This window comes from Gambusia affinis, linkage group LG17 (genome assembly GCF_019740435.1).
Source record: "Gambusia affinis linkage group LG17, SWU_Gaff_1.0, whole genome shotgun sequence".
Taxonomy (NCBI): Eukaryota; Metazoa; Chordata; class Actinopteri; order Cyprinodontiformes; family Poeciliidae; genus Gambusia; species Gambusia affinis.
The window spans coordinates 12,024,734-12,042,735 of record NC_057884.1 but is presented as its reverse complement, the minus strand read 5'-3'; the positions used below and the strand labels follow the sequence as shown (position 1 = coordinate 12,042,735).

General features: G+C 36.0%; 1 protein-coding gene across 8 annotated transcripts in view; it reads left to right on the top strand.

Annotated features, from left to right (window-relative positions):
* The window catches only part of rgs3a (regulator of G protein signaling 3a), a 133,806-nt gene that overhangs the window by 52,112 nt on the left and 63,692 nt on the right, over positions 1-18,002 (top strand). For 6 of the 8 annotated variants that reach the window (XM_044096091.1, XM_044096093.1, XM_044096094.1 and 3 more), the window contains 3 exons: positions 1,655-1,732; positions 5,236-5,347; positions 10,382-10,425. In XM_044096091.1, the coding sequence (XP_043952026.1) occupies positions 1,655-1,732; positions 5,236-5,347; positions 10,382-10,425 (234 nt within the window). Of the gene's footprint in view, positions 1-1,372; positions 1,476-1,654; positions 1,733-5,235; positions 5,348-10,381; positions 10,426-14,431; positions 14,577-18,002 lie in introns of those variants that run through there. The other 2 variants (XM_044096098.1, XM_044096099.1) reach the window with 2 other exon arrangements.

Sequence of the window (18,002 nt, the reverse complement as noted above, 5' to 3'; positions counted from 1 at the left end):
ACAGCTGTAACCCTGTTTTCCACTGTTTCACATTCAGTCAGACAATTTTTTTTATTTTCAAGTCACTTAGTTTTGCTGAGTTTATTTTTGTTTGGTAATATTGAGTGAGGAAATCTTTTAGAGATTAAAAAAATACATATTTCTTCAAATTCTGAAGACACATTTTAATAATGTTTGTGAGCAATATCTTCAAACAATATGACCAATAATTGTGGATATCCTTCCACAAGGTTCTTATAGTAGTTTGCTTTCATTTTGGCTAAGTCCTCATGACAAAACTCCTTGTTACTGATTAGAGATCGGGTGTTGCATTGCTTGCATACACCTTTCCAGCTCTGTCCATCCATTTTCCACTAATATGAGTAGACAGAGTTGAATTTGTTTTCCTTAAACCCCTTTTAACTTATTCAACTGTATACTCACAGTTATTGTTCATTTGGAAAAACCTTTTTTACCCAAGCTCATTTCCTGGTTGATGTCTTGAAATGCTTTAGTAGTTCCACATAATGTCCCTTCCTCATTTTGCTATTTATTTGTTTTTTTTTAAGTGTATCTGTTTTTTGTATCTGCAGCAAAACACACCCACAACATGTAGCTGCAACTCCTATGCTTTAGTGTTGAGATGGTGTTTTCAGTCTTTCAACCGTCTCTCTCTTTTATTTTTCTTTAAATGTGCCAATGGTCTTTATGGACACCAGCAGAGGAAGTATATTTAAAATTTGTGACTAATATATATTTTTGGCCTTTTTAATTTAACTATACTTTTTGAGTCATGAGTTTGCTATTTTCATACGGCATTATGCAAGACATGAGTTTTAAATACAATTTTAGTCTTAAGGCTACAGCAGTTGTATAAAGAGACTGGAGATCATTGTTAAAAGTGATCATACGGGATAATAAACTTACAGTTGCCAAAGAAATAAGTATATGGTTGATGTTAGAATTGGCTTTGGATTTTTTTCAACTTTTCACCTGAATCATTGTGGATAAAATATGTTCTACTGCACTTTAGAGCTAGAGTGAAAACTCTAAAGTCAAAAAGTAGGAAGCAGATGGAACTGTAGTGAAGTCATGTTTTGTTACTAAATTAGTTCTGCATGTAAAACACACTCTGCTCTGAATATCAAAGACAAAATTTTGAAATATGGCCACAATGTCAGAAAACTGTTCTTACTACAATTGGTTTTTCTATCAAGAATCCCCCTGAAATTTTATATCTTTGAAAATGTACACAGACATTGACACGGGCCCTTTTCACACCCTGGACTTCAGAGGAAGTCCCCCTCCTCCCACGTTGTGGCACTTGTGCATTTTTTGTGTCGGTCTTTTGTCACCACACATTTTGCTTCTGTGTCATGACTCATTTTGATTCTCAGTAGAGTAACTTTCAGTTGTGCAGTTGTTAGTCACAAAACATAATACTGGCTCTTTGAGATTGACCATATCAGTTGGATTAAGGAATTATAATGGACTTGGTATTGTAAATTTTTTATTATCCGTTACATGCAATTGTACTTGTTTCTTAGCAAATCCCTTATACGCTCATGAGTATACCAGTGATGACGGTTTAATGCTTCATAGGATTTGATAATTGCTCTGCATATTGCTAATATGCTGAAGAATTTTTGCTAAAATGATTTTCTCCTGCAACCAGCCTCTGGATCTGTGCAGCCGAACACTCATTGTGTCCGAAGAGATGATTCTACATGAGAGCAAACACCACTCTTTAAAGGTGAGTCACACTGAAATGGATGCTGGAATGAGTGCACGTTTGTCTGGGTGAAATGTAAATATATGCAAGAATAGTTATCGCAATCCTTTTTAGCAATGCAAAAATGAGTAATGTTTTGAAGCGGTTTACATGGAATGCTATCTAAACCTCAAAGTAGAATATATCACTTGGCCGGTAACAGTATTCACTTATTTCGGTGCTTCCCTGTTGCATGCAAAAAATGCATCAGGACGTAATACTATTTCTGACTTTGGCTAGCAAGGAAATTGTTTTACCACATGTTTCTCAATCACTCATGTTTTTCTGGAAGTAACCTGATGGTTTGAAGGTGTTTATTTAATTTCCAGAAAATTAAATTAGATTTGGTGGCACTTGTTAAATGTTTCTGTACTGGACAGAACCACCTGGGAGGAAAACCGAAAGTTTTTCTCTATTCCACTAAAATACATTTTTTACAATATTAGAGTGGTTTTGCATGCATTTTTGAATCCGCCAAAAAGATGTGGAGCATTTGCACAAGAGGTCAGTAGGCAGTAGAGAGCTTCCTTTATACTTTTATTTTGATCAAATGTATGCTGAACTATCACATCTTTGAGTCCAACAGATATCCACAAATATGATTCAGAAGAATTTATGTAGTGAAAAAAGCAAAACATTTTTATAGAATAACCTGCATTCATCTGTATGAAAAATAGGATAATCATTTCTGCCACAAGAAATGTAAATTGCTCTTTATGCATCAGTTGCTTGAAGTATATGAATATCATTCTGTGCTATTCTGTTTTTTCATGTCAGTGTGCAATAAAAGTAATACATTTTGGCCAGTGGACTGTGGGTAATCGGGCAGAAAAATCTGTGACCCATGTTTTGTTGCAATTCTGTAGTCAAAGCTTTAATTGTGTCCACAGTTCCCACATAAAGTCTTTCTGCTTACAAAAACTCTGATGAAAAAAATGCATGGTTGCCTCAACTTTTACTATTTAAAATGTCCAGGTAAAGTAAGGTCAATGTAGGCTGGTCTGCAAAAGGTGTCTTTTCTTTTTATTAAAGTATTTTGGGAGCCAGATAGCTCAGTGGTAGAGGAGTCATACCATAAGCAGAGGCTACAGTCCTCAGTACAGTTGTCTCCGGATCGATTCTCTGCCATGACCCTTTTACTGCATGTCTCTGTGCTCTTCTTGCTGATAAATAAAGTTCACAATGACTTAAAAAACAGAATCATTCACATTTTTGTAAAGTACACGTGATCTCTGGTATGCAGTACAGTAGATTCTCGTTGGGGTTATAAAACAAATATTTTGCTGCCAATGTTTGTGATGAGGGAGTTTCTCTCCACTCTGCTTCTTTAAACAAGCTGTTCTGTGCTCTGTGTCTGTTTTTGCAGCTTTATGAGAGTTGAGTGAGTTTATGTGTATGGGGACAACTGTTCACACAAATTGTTGCCTATGCAAGGTTTTTGTGTATGGCATTGGAGAAGAGAATTAGCTGGTATTTATGTATTTTTTATTATTGAGAGTATTTATGAAACAGAAGAATGCAAGAGTAAAACTGCAATAATTATGCTGTCAATTACATATTTGATCCAAAAAATCTATAATAAAAAGTACTCACTTTTTAAACTTGTCATTGTTTGCTTGACGAGGACATTTATTTAAATGTGTTCTTCATTTTATTTAAATCTTTCAGAATATTTGCTTTGCTAAGATTCACCATTATGCAGAAGAGTCTGTGCTTTACGCAAATGGCTCAACTTTGATGGCCCTGCTGAGAAGCTTGAAATTCCATTTAAAGTTGTTTTTTCAAATTTAATAAAATCAAATCCAAGATGTCTTTAATTAATAACTTCCATATTGTAGATAATGTTGTGACTTTTACCCAGGGGAGATATCATGAATAAATTAAGGGATATTCTCCAAACAATGGTATTTGGCTGGATGATAGCAATTCTTTGATGGCATAGGTTGAAGATTTATTTAAAAAAACAAAACAAAAAAAACTAAACAAAACCTGAAGGTTAATTTGGGTTTTTATTATTGAAATAGGAAATACATTGAATGGACTACATAACTAAAGGTTCTGCTGTTGGATTATCATTTATTTAGTTCCTACTTCTATTACATACCTATAACCAATCAGTTTCAACCCCATACATTTCAGTCATCGAGAATATGTTTCTTTTTCACTATACTTAAGTATTTTAAATTGTAGCTAACATACGTAGTATTAAATCAAAACACTTGCAGATATTTGTGGTAGCTTCTCTTGGAACACAAAACATTCTTTTCTGAACTTGTGTTTTCTTATTTTTCCACTCTACGGGCGTGACGTTACCCCTTCTCCATCCAGCTCCTATGGAACTTGCATGATAAAACAACATGCATGTTATTTAGCTGGTCATTTGCCTGCAGAGCAAACAACCAGCGAAAATTGTGCATGTAAAATTTGGAGCTTATACACATAGACGTGAACACACGGACTAGCGACATGACACATTAAAGTTGGAAAATGTTAAACCTCATTTGGCTGCTGCATGCTATTGTGAGCTGGAATCTCCCCGTGTGGCAGAAAACTTTTGCCATTCGCTCTTGTTTTTGTATCAAGCGATGTAATAATTTTCAGAGTATGGTCAAAACTGTCTCATGTACCTAAGAGTACAAACTTTTATTTGCCAATTTTATTTTGCTCAGGCATTTTGTTCTTCATTTCCAATTTTCACTTTTTACTTCTCAAAGAACTTTTATTATTAATAAAGAAATAAATTGGAATCCAAAGAAAGCATAAAATGGAAACTCACAGAACCAACGGCGAAACTTCGGAGATCATTTAGAAACTACATATGTATTTTATTTGTGTTTGTTACATCAGGTGCAATGTCAAAGTGTTCATTTCACAGTGTGAAAACAGTTAGGTCACTCTCGGATTATCTTCCACCCACTCAAATTTTTACACTTTCAGACTGAAATGATCTCTCTGTCTCACACATACACACCTACGCACACACACACGCCTGCATGCCCACACACTTTATACACTTAGCCAACAGCTAAAATGCCTGCTTTCTCACACCCTTAAGAAGAAGCAACAATTGCAAAAGCATTTAGTTGAAATTTTGAACATTTAAACTGATCATTTTCTACTGTATATATTTGCTTCACGTTGCATTGAACCACCTACTAATAAATTTTAGGCCTTTTTAGTGTCACGTTAACCAAATTGGTCAAAATGTCTTGCTTTTGTTAATCTTAATGCATCTACAAACTTTACTTTAATAAGTCTATCATTTGCTTCTTTGTGTGGACATAATGCAAGATCAGTCAGTAAGGCGTCTACTGGATCACAAGTTTGAAAGGTGTAAGCCACAGCAGCTACAAAATAATCTACAAGTATCATCACCTTTTCTTCTGCCACTCCCACTCACCAATCCTCTGGCTTCATTTACTTCCTTTCAATTTCCTGTTTCTGTCTTTGTAATTGTCTTTCTCTCCACCCCTGTTTTCTTGTAGGTCACAGTGTTCGTCTACAATGATCTGTTGCTCATAACGAGAGAAAATGAACCAGGAAGATGTAATGTCCTGCAGAGTCCCCTGTACCTCAGACACCTCCGTCTGCAGGATGGTAAGTTTGCCTCAATACCCCTGTAAGATTCAGATATTTTGTGATCACATGCAAGATTAAAAAAAATGGAACAAAACTGAAGTATTCATATCCCCCAAGAGTTAAACCTTGTTTAACCTTCCACAATTCAACACTGAATAAGAAAAGGAACCAAAAACTGCACAAACAGAAATAAACATACGGTACTGTGGTTGTCGAGATATTTTCAGTTGAGTGTTACTGAAGTGTATTTGAACAAGTGCCAAATTTCCTGTTTCTTTTTCTTCTTATTTCACTTTGACGTAAACGACTGACTTTTCAGGCCTAATGCAGGCAATATCAAGCCCATCAGGGTCACACAGTAACTGAGCAAATAAAACAAATATGGCATGCTGTAAACATCTGTGTTTTTGAGTAGTGTGCGGAAACAGAGGGCAGAGGCATGAAAGGCCCAGAGTCAAGACGCAACGGGCACACTTAGACAGAGAAACCTGAAATCTGATCACAGCATTGTTTAGAAACTTGCTACAGCCAATGTCAAGTTCAGATAATAAGTAGGCACAGCTGGATATTAATCATTACACAACAACTTCAGCAGTGTTTCAATTCTGTGATTCATAAATGTGAGTTGGGTTTAACTGAGTGGAAAGTCTTAGCAAATCAGTGTGGGGTGGGTGAGGTGTAGAAAAGACACTTTCTGCAAAAGCAAACTGTGGCTTTGAAATCATTTACATGGAAACATCAGTGATGGTTGTGGTGAACAAAAGCAATTAGAGGGTACCAACGGAGAGTTTCACCTTGGTTTTTAAGAAATAGATAACTTACTAGTATCTGCAAAAATGCAGATTTCATCTGCTTTTTGCCCGTTTTTAATCTCTTTTGAATGTTTCAGATAATCAAATAAACTTTACTATCAGCCGTAGATACAATATAAAGATTAAACAACTGCTTTCAACTGGTAATTTATTTTAGTAAGGGAGAAAAGTACCAAAAAAGTAATCACCCTTAAAACTTAACTGGTTATGCCACAGTTGGCAGCAACAACTGACATCCAGCATTTGATTTAAGTTGCAATGACTTACATTTATAGATAAGGTAATAGCATGCACTGCTTCCAAAACCTTTTTTTCTTTTTTTTTTCTTTTTATCAATTCACAATCTTTTCATAAAGTCTTGGGAGTCATCAACATGTTTTTGGGCAAGCAGTAATTTTGTTCTTGGGGCTGAAAAAAAAGATTTTTCTGTCTTTTTTTGATTGTTGAATCAAGTACACATATGTTAATTTGAATTACCAACAATTTTGTCCACATAACTCTGGCAAGTGAGACCTCCAGTGATTTAAATTACGATCTGGGCTCTTGTGTACCCTCCTAAATGAGTTGCCAATCCTGGGAGAGTTCCTACCTTTTCCATGTTCTCTCCATTTGTTAGCCACCTGTGGTTCCCTGAGTCCCAAAGCCATAGGGAAAACTGAGCAGCTCTTTCCAGTCTAATAGACATCAGTCAATCTGTTTCTCATCTGTTATTGTATTTTCTTTTACAATGAGGCCGAATATGTTGGTTTTTGAGATTGTTTAGGCTTTTCCCTGTTTTCAGACAGGTTCTGTTTACGTTCTTGATTTAGAGGTGTGGTGGCATTCAGGTCTGCAGGTAAAATAATGAAATTGAACCCAGCTTTCTAAAAAGGATGTGGTCAAGCTCTCTGTGAGACCTTAAATGTATTATTAAGAAGTTACATTTCAAGAGACATGAAGATAAAGATAATCAATTTTTACTTATGAAATGATTGGCTGTTCTAATAGTTTTGGTGAAGTTGCATTGCTTGCAACTAATATGATACTTAGAAGCTTCTTGAGCGAGAATTGAGCATGTGTGTAGCCAGGTTTGTAATTGAGTACTAATTATGATCACCAGAAACCTCAAAACACTGACTGGGTTCTCAGTTGCAGGACTAGATTAGCATGCTCAATGGAGAATGGAGTACTTTTTATATTCATAATATAAAACATCTTTTATAAGTTGCTTTGTCCTTTCTGGACACTGCTGATCTCCTCTCAGCCACTTCTGACCTCCCTGCAGCAGCCTATCAATCAAAAGTCACCAGACTAAGGATCCAAAAGGGTCTGTGTGTATGCTTTATGAGGGGATACACACACAGTTACAGATATTCTCCTCCACCCTGCAGCCTGTCATTGTTATTTCACTTCAGCAGCGTCACTCAGGAAGGAGGCGCCGGGGGATTGTGTTTGTTTCAGTGAGGGCGTGTTGGACTTGTCTGTGTATGTGCATGTAATGACACAGGACGAGTTCAATACAGGGGCTTTCCTGTGTTCCCATTACCCCAATACTAGCCGGAGGAGCGTGGGAAACAACAAAAGTAGTATAAAAGACAAAAGCAAAGAAAAAAAAGTTGTAGTCCAAGCATTGTCTTTACAATCTAGCACAATATATTCCTCCTTTATTCTTCAATCTTGTGCTAAAGTATGTAGCCAGTCAGCCAGTCATCATTTTATGAATGATCCAGTTGTAAAAAAAAGCCTTCCTTATAAAGAATGTCTTTATAAGGAAGGAGTAAAAAAAAGTAAGCAGAGAAAGAAAGACATCCAAAGTTCTTTCTAATCAGAATAAGTTAAATAAACTGTAGAGAACTATACTAAATTAATTAGCTTCAGAAACCTACCTTAGTAAAATGTTTGTTTCTAGACTATACTTTAATTTTCAAAGTTATTAAAACATTATGATCCTTGGTAGTGAACTAGTAAAAAAAATCACTGCCATAGAACTATGTAAAAATGTTTTCAAATATTAAATAATTATTTTTGTAACTTTATAGAAAAAGGGGTGGAATGTTAAATAAAACCACTACCGATTCTATGCAGGTTTAAAGTCAGTATTTAATCATTTTGTGCTTTTATTTTGGCGAGACAGCTGGTTTTTAGGAATCAGATAATTATCCAACAGCGACCTCTGCTGTTAGGTATAAAAAATTAGGAATGGAAACTTTACTGTTAAAGTTACTGTTACTTGCAGAAAATGTCAGTGTTGAACTGATACTATGTACATCTTGTCCTTGTGTTACATTCCTTTATCTTGTAACAAAATTCAGGATGTTCAAAAAGTTCATAAATGTGTATTTGTCCTAAATAATGAATATAAAACATTAGTTTTATATTCTTTTGAACTAATGAATGAACAAAATGCTACTTTAATTTAACTTTAAGTAATATGTAATGACAAAATAATAATTCTAATAAAAATAAACTTCAGTTAAATAATACCAAATTGTCCCAAGTAATTGATTAACTGCTACTCATTTTATGAAAGTTTATTGGCTATATTGACCTTTATTTGCAAGTGGTCAGACAGGAAAGACATGCAGTGGGGGTCTTCTGGCCAGGATTCGTCCCTCTGTTGGCCGCGTCGATGACTAAGATCTCCATACATGGGTTGTGGTTTTACTCCTGTGCCACCACAGCACCCCATAACTGCTATCCATTCATGAGGCCACATTTTAACGACAACCTCTTTTTATTCTAGAGGTTTCAGCACATTGAAACATTTATCTTGGGTGCTCAAAAGTATTGGTATCTTTAGCTATATATATACATATATTTTTTTTTACAGAAAACAGACTAAAGCTTCCATAGTCTTATTATCATTTGAACAAAGATAAAACCCAAATGGAAAACCCTGTTCAAAAAAGATAAGTACGCCCCGTGCCCCAGCAACATACAGAATCACCTTCAGGATTCCTAAGTTGAGAAAATTGTTTTTTTAATGATCTTATCAGTCTCACAATGTTGTGGAGGAAGTTTAGCCCATCCTTAACAACATTGCTTGAATTTGTTTACAGTAGCAGATCTTTGTTTGTGCAAAACACTTTTTAAGTTCAGTCACAGCCATTCTACTATTTTGAAATCAAGTAAATTTTTGAAATCAATTGTTTTGAAGTTTTTCTCCCAGGTATTGTGTCGTGTATTTGCTGCTATTCCATGACTCAGTTTGGGCTAAGCTACAGCTGTCAGAGAAATGGTCTCCATTTAACTCTAGCTTTAGAGTATGAGTAGAGCTGTTGGGTCTTTCCAGATTTTTCCTTTTCAATTTTAGGTTTCCTTTTGTTCAATAGATAATCACAGAGGCATTTGTTTTACAGTTTTGTACATTTGAAGCCGATTTAAAAAAATTCTGGAAGCTGGAAAAGACCAGATGAGTTTTACTATGTCGAGATACTTCAAACACTACAATTGAAAGAGCGTGTCCTTTCTTTTTTATTTTTACAATGACTGGATGTGAAAGTGAATGGTGCATTGTCAGGCACTTGAATAGAAAGCTGCAAAAATGTTTATCCTAATGCAGCAGTTTTAATAGCCTAAGCTACAGAATAGAGCCGGGAAAAAACATATAAGCTGTCTGAGTAACTATAATGATGTTTGGATGCACTTTTAAAGAACATTAAAAATTAAACCAAGACAGATCAAATTAAACCTGTGTATATTTAGTTAGCATTCATATTCTGTTTTTTGTTGTTGTTGTATTCTTTATATCTATTGAAGTATGAATTTGACTATGATTAAATAGTTTGGATTTACGTTTGTCTGTAGGGACAGTGAAAAAATAGAACAGATTAGGCAGGTATTGAAAACAATTACCATGAAGTGTGAATAAAATATTCCACTTGTTTTTATGTTTTTGTACTTGTTTCTGTGTTTAACGTGGATAAGTGCTCTTATATATCCACAGAAGTAAACATCACCACTGCACATTGTGAGTGTAGGTCTAAGTGTGGATGGTCACTCGATTAAAACCATTTATCTTGCCTCCAGAGCCACAGGCTTGTCTCCCACAGCGCTTCTTCTGTGAATTATGGAAGGATGTCTATATGGCTGACCCACAGTAAAAGCTTTCCATCAATAAAACTATTCTGTCAGAATTGGAAATCAACAGTGCTGCTTTATGTACAAGTGTGTGAAAAGGGAACCGGAGGAAAGCTGGTTGTTAAGAAAATAGATTCCTTAAAAAATTGTAACATAACCTTATTAACATGTTGTTTTCCAGATTATACTGATGGGATGAGATTCTACCTGATTCACATGACCGAGGTAAGAGAAGGATTATATCTGTTTTCTGAAGCAAAAGAAGAAGAGAAAAATGTGAGATTTAATGTTAACAGCCTGTTTTGTCTGTGAGCCAGAGGGGCAATAGACTAAAATCACATTACAGGGAAAACTTTGAGGATTAGCAGAAAGCACTAATGAAAATGTCTTCTCTGTCTTTCAGAGAGCTTCTTCTTATAAACATGCAACAAAGATTTTTAACATTTATTCCACAACTGCAATAGTGAAATAAACCCATATGTTCAGGTGGCTGTTTTAGTTCAAGCAAATAAGATTTGAAGAAGCAAAAATCTAGAAATGTAGCACATTTTATGCAAATGTGATTAATTTGTTTGTTTACACTGGGATTTGTTAAGCTGTTCAGATGATTAAAGTTATGAAAATAATCAGATTTTCTTCCATCTGCTGTTAGAGCTCTCATGCTGGCCTTCTGAGATGAAAGAGAACGGAGAAAATGACTCTTGAGTGGTTAAGATTTTTTCAGATTTAATGCCATATAAAAACTACAGGACTGTGTTAAAGTCCTGAACTGATGGACATTTTGTTAGATCTGCTTTATATCTTGCTCAAGTATCTGGATTTCTTCCATGTTCAAAGTAGTGGTGTGCAATCATTGTCTCACTTTGTCATGTTGTGAGAAAATGTGCAAAAGGTCTATGAAACTATGTGCATAAAAATTTATGAAACTAAATAATTCCATCCATCCATCCATCCATCCATCCATCCATCCATCCATCCATCCATCCATCTGTCTGTCCGTCCATCCATCCAGACACTCTTTATCCCAATACACATTCACTATACAAAAAAATCTAACTACATTAAACACTTTATAGATGTGTTAAGGAGTTGAATTTCTCAAAATGTGCCGTTTTCTTCATGTTTACTCTTTTAAGATGTAGTTTTACATGGCAAGATACAAACAGAGGCCACAGCTTTAAGTGGCTCAAAAATCTTCAAAGCTTTAGTTCTAAAATGGTTTATCTTGCGACCAAAAATGTGAGGAAACAAAGAAACTTGTCCATAAACAAATAATAATAATAAAAAAATTACAAAAAGTTCACGTTGAAAGACTATAAGCTGTCTAGTGTCTTGCCTTCCGGTTACTTCTCTCACAGAGTAGATTTTCACTAAACCCAAACCTTACCATGGACACAAACACACATTGTCACTATTTTATCATTTGAAATGTGCTGTACAACCTCATTAGGAGCTTATGAATCTTTTAAAGGAGCCTTTTCCCCCTCCCCGAACTTCCACACAGAATGAGCACGGTCTGCAATCAGTCCCTTAGGTGGAAAAATGAAGATGGAAAAGTTTCCAATATTATGCAGGCTGTCCAATTAGGTGACATATATAAATAGAAATGGAAGTGAGAAACTCTTTGAGTATGAGTAAGTCTCTAAGAGTGGTTGCATCAGCTCTTGGGTTGAGGAGTGAAAACAGTTTCAGAATTACATTTTACTCTTGTACTGCTTCTGTTTTGTCTTTGGCTTGCACATTGGAGTTGTTTGTTCCTTTAAATATGCTGTAGAAACTGCAATAAAACGCCAAACCTATATTTTTAGATCATAGTAACAGCAATGAGACAGAGTTCGACACTGTAAGTTCGACGAGACCTCTTGATGTTCCTGCAAAACAGTGAGCTGAGAAAACCTCACCAGCACTCCTCCAATCCCCCATCATGGCAAACTAATGCAGCATGATGTATGACAGATGTCAGACAGAAAGACAGACAGAGAAATGGCAGCAACTTCCTTTGTCCTATTTTAGATTTATTCGTCCTGCGTTCTTGGGAGATGCCACCAACAGAATCACACACAAACACACACATAAAATCTCAAGTCATCTGTTATAGTTGATACAGCCGTCAGCAGTTTATTTCATACCTTAGGGAGTAAACAGTAGCCACAGTAAATAGCACGCAACTCATACTGCTTCTCTTATTGCTCACAGCCACTGTTGGAAGTACTGCGGGAATGATTTAGTGTATCGTTACTATTTAACATTTACCATTTAAACTATTTATACCACGTTGTTTAAGGAAGGAATTGATCAAATAATCTATAAAGGCACTCTTTCATCTCTTTTATTATTCAAGTAGTGTGGTGTGCTGTGCCTTTTAAAAGCATTCATACCTCCTGAGCTTTTTCACAATTTATCATGGTGCAATCGATTACAAACGGCTGAAATCCTGTTTTCTTCTTCTGTGAATTCTGAAGGCATCTGGTTGCAATTAACTTTATTTAGACATATCAGCATAAAGAAGACTGAATCCAAATGCATATTACATTTCTCAGATTTTTGGGTTGTAAGAAGTTTTGAAAATAGTACATCCTTTTCTTTCCATTTCTAAATTACACACTACTTTGTGGTGCTCTGTTGGATAAAATCCCAGAACAAAGACACTGTGGTTTGGGAGTGCAACAGGACGAAAATGTTCAAGGGATATAAGAATTTGCTCACATTTGCCCTTTTCTTTTGTTAAATTTCTTTGTGTGTTTGAAGAAATGCGCAAGTAAATGGCAGAATTGAAGAGGCAAAAGTGAAAGACTGTACTGTTGAGCACTTCTGATCACAGATGAAGGTAAACACACAAAGCAACCCTCAATGTTGTCTTTGCTGCATCTGACAGCATGTGGGTGTTTGTGTTTACTCAAATGAGAAATGTGCGTAAAGTGATGGTCTCTAATTACATTGCTCTTTGTGGCTTGTCTGTGCAAAGATCACAGATGTGTGCACTCTACCAAAACCCGCAAGTAAGAAAGCTGTATGTGACACACACTTCTTATTGCTTGATTTTTCATTAAGCACAATAAGTAAGACTCTTCTGTTCTGTTAATAGAAGTCTGGTTACCAATTCTGTTACTACTATAACAGAAAAGAAAAACAGGCATGGTAAAAACTGGGTCCACCTACCGTCTTCACTTAAAATACCTGATCATGTATTGGTTCAAATGTAGCATATTTATTTTTCAAACTCTTTGAAAAATAACAAAAATAAAAAAATAATTAAAATATGAAATCAACAAATAAGTTACAAAGTAGATATCTATATTAGCTGGAAATATAGCTAATGCAGATTTTTATTAGTATTAACTGAATCACTATGTAGCAAGAATTCACTTTCTGATTAAATATTGAGTGGGTGCATTTTTTTTCTGTGTTGCTCAGGGATGCCAATAATACAGAGAAAGAGATCTTGGACTTTATGTGGTTTGGATCACTGTCTGAATCTTTAAGTCCAAGTTATTCCTACACAAATGAACAGGACACCTTTTACACCTACTGCTACCATTGCCTGGTTAGCTGAAAACACAGAAAAGTAAAAACAGAAAGTCAGAAAACTTGCATATCATATTAATAAATGGATGGATTTAATGTCTAATTCAGAGAATTGTTACTTCATCTTTCTGGAGTTGTTTATATTCTACACACCTGAATTTTCCGCACTACATATTCACATCTGTTGAGTCTACTGAATCCAATTCAAATAGCTGCATCAGTCAAAAGTATCAAAGATGTTTAAAAACTCTACATATTCTCTTCTACACATGTTGATAGAAACATGACTGCACCCCTGCACTAATTATTTGAATACTTTTTCCTTAACCACACCTGTGTTCTTCAAAAATAAGAAATAACTTGTCCTAAAGGTATAAACAGCTCCCATCCTCTCCTCATAAGCTGTCGTTCTTTAACTGCATCTAAGTCGACTCTCCTTTCCTTTGTCTTCTCCTGTCCTTCTCCTCCATAACTGGAGGTCATCCTATTTTAGCACTTGCTCAGAACGGCACTGATCTAACCCAGATTTACGTGAAAGAAGAACTCTGTGTGTGTGTGAGTGTATTTGAGGGACGGGAAGTGCAATTATGTGTCTGGAAAGTCCAGTGTCTCTTAGGTGTCTGTAAGTGTGTCAGTGACGCATGGAGAGTGAAAGAAAGGGAGACTTGTGAAGGTAAACGGAAAAGCATATAGGGAAAGGAGACAGCGTAGGAGAATTATTGACTAGTGAAGTCCATCTGGGTCATCGCAGAGTGATCATGGGAAACTTGGCTGACCGAGTTGGGCCTAAGAGACGGTTCGGCAGGGAAGCAAGCTCTCTGCAGCGGCACCTGCTCTCTGACAGTGGAGATGTAAGTCACAGAATACAGTTAAAATGGTTTGAAGGCAGAAGATTTTCTGTTTTACCTGTATACCGTAAATGTATGAAACAAATTTAGCTAAGAGAGAAAAATATTAATTTGTGTTAACCTAGATTTATAAATAACATTAAGGTGAAATTGGTAAAAATAAAGCATTTTTATTTTGGTTGTATGAGATGAGATTTTGGGTTTTCCTAAGATGTCGCTCTGTGTGTTTTAATAGTTTAATGGCCTTTATATGACTTGAGTGATAAGGATCTTTTTGAAATTCACAGGGCATCTATTAGTGGATGACAATATATTTATTCTGCTTGTGAAAATTGCAAATTCAAATAATTGTGCAATATGTCTTTTTCTGCAATTTCCGAGAAGTCTCCATTAGTATCCAGCTGCTCCAATCCAGCCCTCACTAACGACAACAAAATTATGAATAATCTTCACTTACTAAAGACCATCAGTACCATTAAACCAATTTACTCGGTCCACATCAAGTCTACTTATATTTACGCTGCATATCAAATTTTCTTTGTCTCATGTAACTCATATTCAGTAAGATGTTTTTGGCGGTATCTGAATACCACTTGTTGCGGTATCCAGATACCGCAACAAGAGATTAGATAAGCAGCTGCTGTGCCAAAATAGGTGAAATCACAGTGTGACGGCTTGCATACAAACTGTAAAACTCCAAGGATATTGTAATACAACATTTTCCAGACAGACAGTATAATATCCCAGTGATTTGTTCTGCTTTGCTCCCCCCTCTGAGCCAAAGTCCGCTCAGCAGGAGGAAAAATTGTTCCGGTGTCCCAGTTTAATTCTCACCAAATTTTACATTTTTATTGCATCTTAAAGAATCTTTCTAAAGGTTTTCTTTTTGTTTGAAGTGAATTGAAATTGTGTATTCAGAGGTCCAGTTATGTTAGACGTCAGGCTGGCTGTTACTTCTGTTATTTCCAGAAATAAATATACTTTTGGTGCTTGTTTTCCAATATTTACATTTCAGTAATCTTTTTTCCTTTTTTTTTTTTTTTTTTGCAACTCTGCTTTTGCTTGAGTCTTTCTTCACTTTTAGCTGAATCATTGGCTCCATGACATACAAGCTGCCACATGTAGTCAGGGCATGGTGTGAATGATAGCTTCCCAGAGGCTTTTGTCAGCAAAATATCTACTTTATAAGAGCCATTTATAACAGGACTGGGGCAGGCATGGCCTGGTACGGCTTTAATTGAACTAAGATGCACCATCATCCCTCGGACTTAGCCACAACTTAAAGGCCTTTACTGTCAGGATGTCAGCATGCTGTGGCAGCAGCGTGTAGCCGTATATCTAAATCTAATCACTTAGAAGCCTTCATCTTAGTAAAATTATTGCTTTAAGATCTATGATAGGCTCAAAGTGTCGTCAAAAACTGCTTTGAGTTGTTTATATTCCTATTCCACTGGGAAAAGGACAAGCGATGTTCACTATGTAAAGTACTTATACATCTAAGTGGAGAGAAAAACATCCAAAAGTAATTGCAGAATTACTCATGTATTTGCTATTTATATGGAATGACTGTATGTGTGCTACAAATTGAAAAGAGCATTTAGTTTGGTGTCTGTTTACTAAGTCAAACACACACAGATTGATGTTTTTAAGGCATTATTAATGTTAATGATCTTGATTTTTCCTCTTACAGCTAATGAAAACACAACTTTTACGAATTAAAATATTGCATCCGACCTTTTATACCTGCTTAAGCACTGATATTTTCAAAGGCACTTTTAATCTAACACACAAGCCTAATCAGAATATTTTCATTTATTGAGTACGATAGATGCCTTGCAGCTAATGATGCCTTGTTTGATTCCCGGCCCGGGGTCTTTCAGCATGGAGTTTGCATGTTCTCCCTGTGCATGCGTGGGTTCTCTCCGGGTTCTCCGGCTTCCTCCCACAGTCCAAAAACATGACTGTCAAGTTAATTGGTGTCTCTAAATTCTCCCTAGGTGTGAGTGTGTGTGCATGGTTGTTTGTCCTGTCTGTCTCTGTGTTGCCCTGTGACAGACTGGTGACCTGTCCAGGGTGAACCCTGCTACGTTGCCCAGAACGTAGCTGGAGATAGACACCAGCACCTCTCCCAACCACTCTAAGGGACAAGGGTGTAAGAAAATGGATGGATGATTCAGAGAGTGTTTGTAAGATCAGTTTTTGCATTTTTCCACAAATTCTCAATTAGATTTAGGTCAGGGCTTTGACTGGAATATGTTTTGATTGAAATCCTTCCATTGAGACTCTTGAGTGTGTATTTGGGGTTATTCTCCTGCTAGAAGGAAAACCTTTGCCCCTGGTTCATTATCTGCTTGCCTGTTCTTCCTGAAGAAAATTATCACCACAGCATGATTAGTCAGTACTATTGTTTTGCAACAATCCAAAAAGTAAACTTTCGGTCATGTTTGCTCAAACCCTGATTTTATGTGTAAATTCTTCTTCTTTTATGTACCAATCATGCTCTATTACTTGTTGGTCTATTTCATAAATTCTTAGAGTATGAATACTTTGGCAAGGCACTGTATCCCATCTTTCAAAATCTACAGATCGATAAAGTCAAAGTGGATAATTATGTGTGATTTATAAACATTGCAGGAAATTGGCACTTAATAGACAATTTAGTCTGGAACAGTTATCTGAATCATCATGTCGGTGGACTGTGGCTATAAAGGGAGTGGCAATTTAAAAAAAATAATGGAGGGAAACAATGTGGAGGACAGGAAGGTCTAAGCAGTTTCACTGACATTAGTAGGAATATTATGTTGCAGGTTTTAGCCAGCTGCTTCAGCATCATCATTAGCTCTTGTCACTTATGTGGCAGCCATAAAACCCATTAAATGCAGCAGTCATAAAGTCATCATTTAGAAGGAAAAACAGATCATAGTGAGAGGAGAGGAGTAGAGAGTTGGACAGAAGAGTTTAGACGGGGAAGCTTAGAACAATTTTTGTTATAATATTCCATCATAAATGTATGAGTCATAATCCCAGGCTTACCACCTGTTAAAATACTGACTAACGGAATATGACACTGTTTGTAGTGATGGTGGGTGTGAACTTCCATTATAATTTCTGATAAATATGGTTCTGATGGAGCTCTTAGTAAAAATTTAACATTCTAACATTCTGTGTTTCTAGAACCCATTTGGGGGCCTTGTTTTCCTGACATTTCCACAACCCCCCCCCTAGAATTCCCTACTGCGTTTTTACCCATCACTAACTGCTGGGATTGTGTGCTCACTCAACTCCATTTTATTACCATAATAGAGGCTGTGGTTATCTTATTAAACATGATCTTACTAATAATAGTGCTGTAAACATTGGTGGTGGTCAGATTCATTTGAGAAGACTTCTTCTAGAATTAAAAAAATAAATAAATAGCCATCTGCTTTA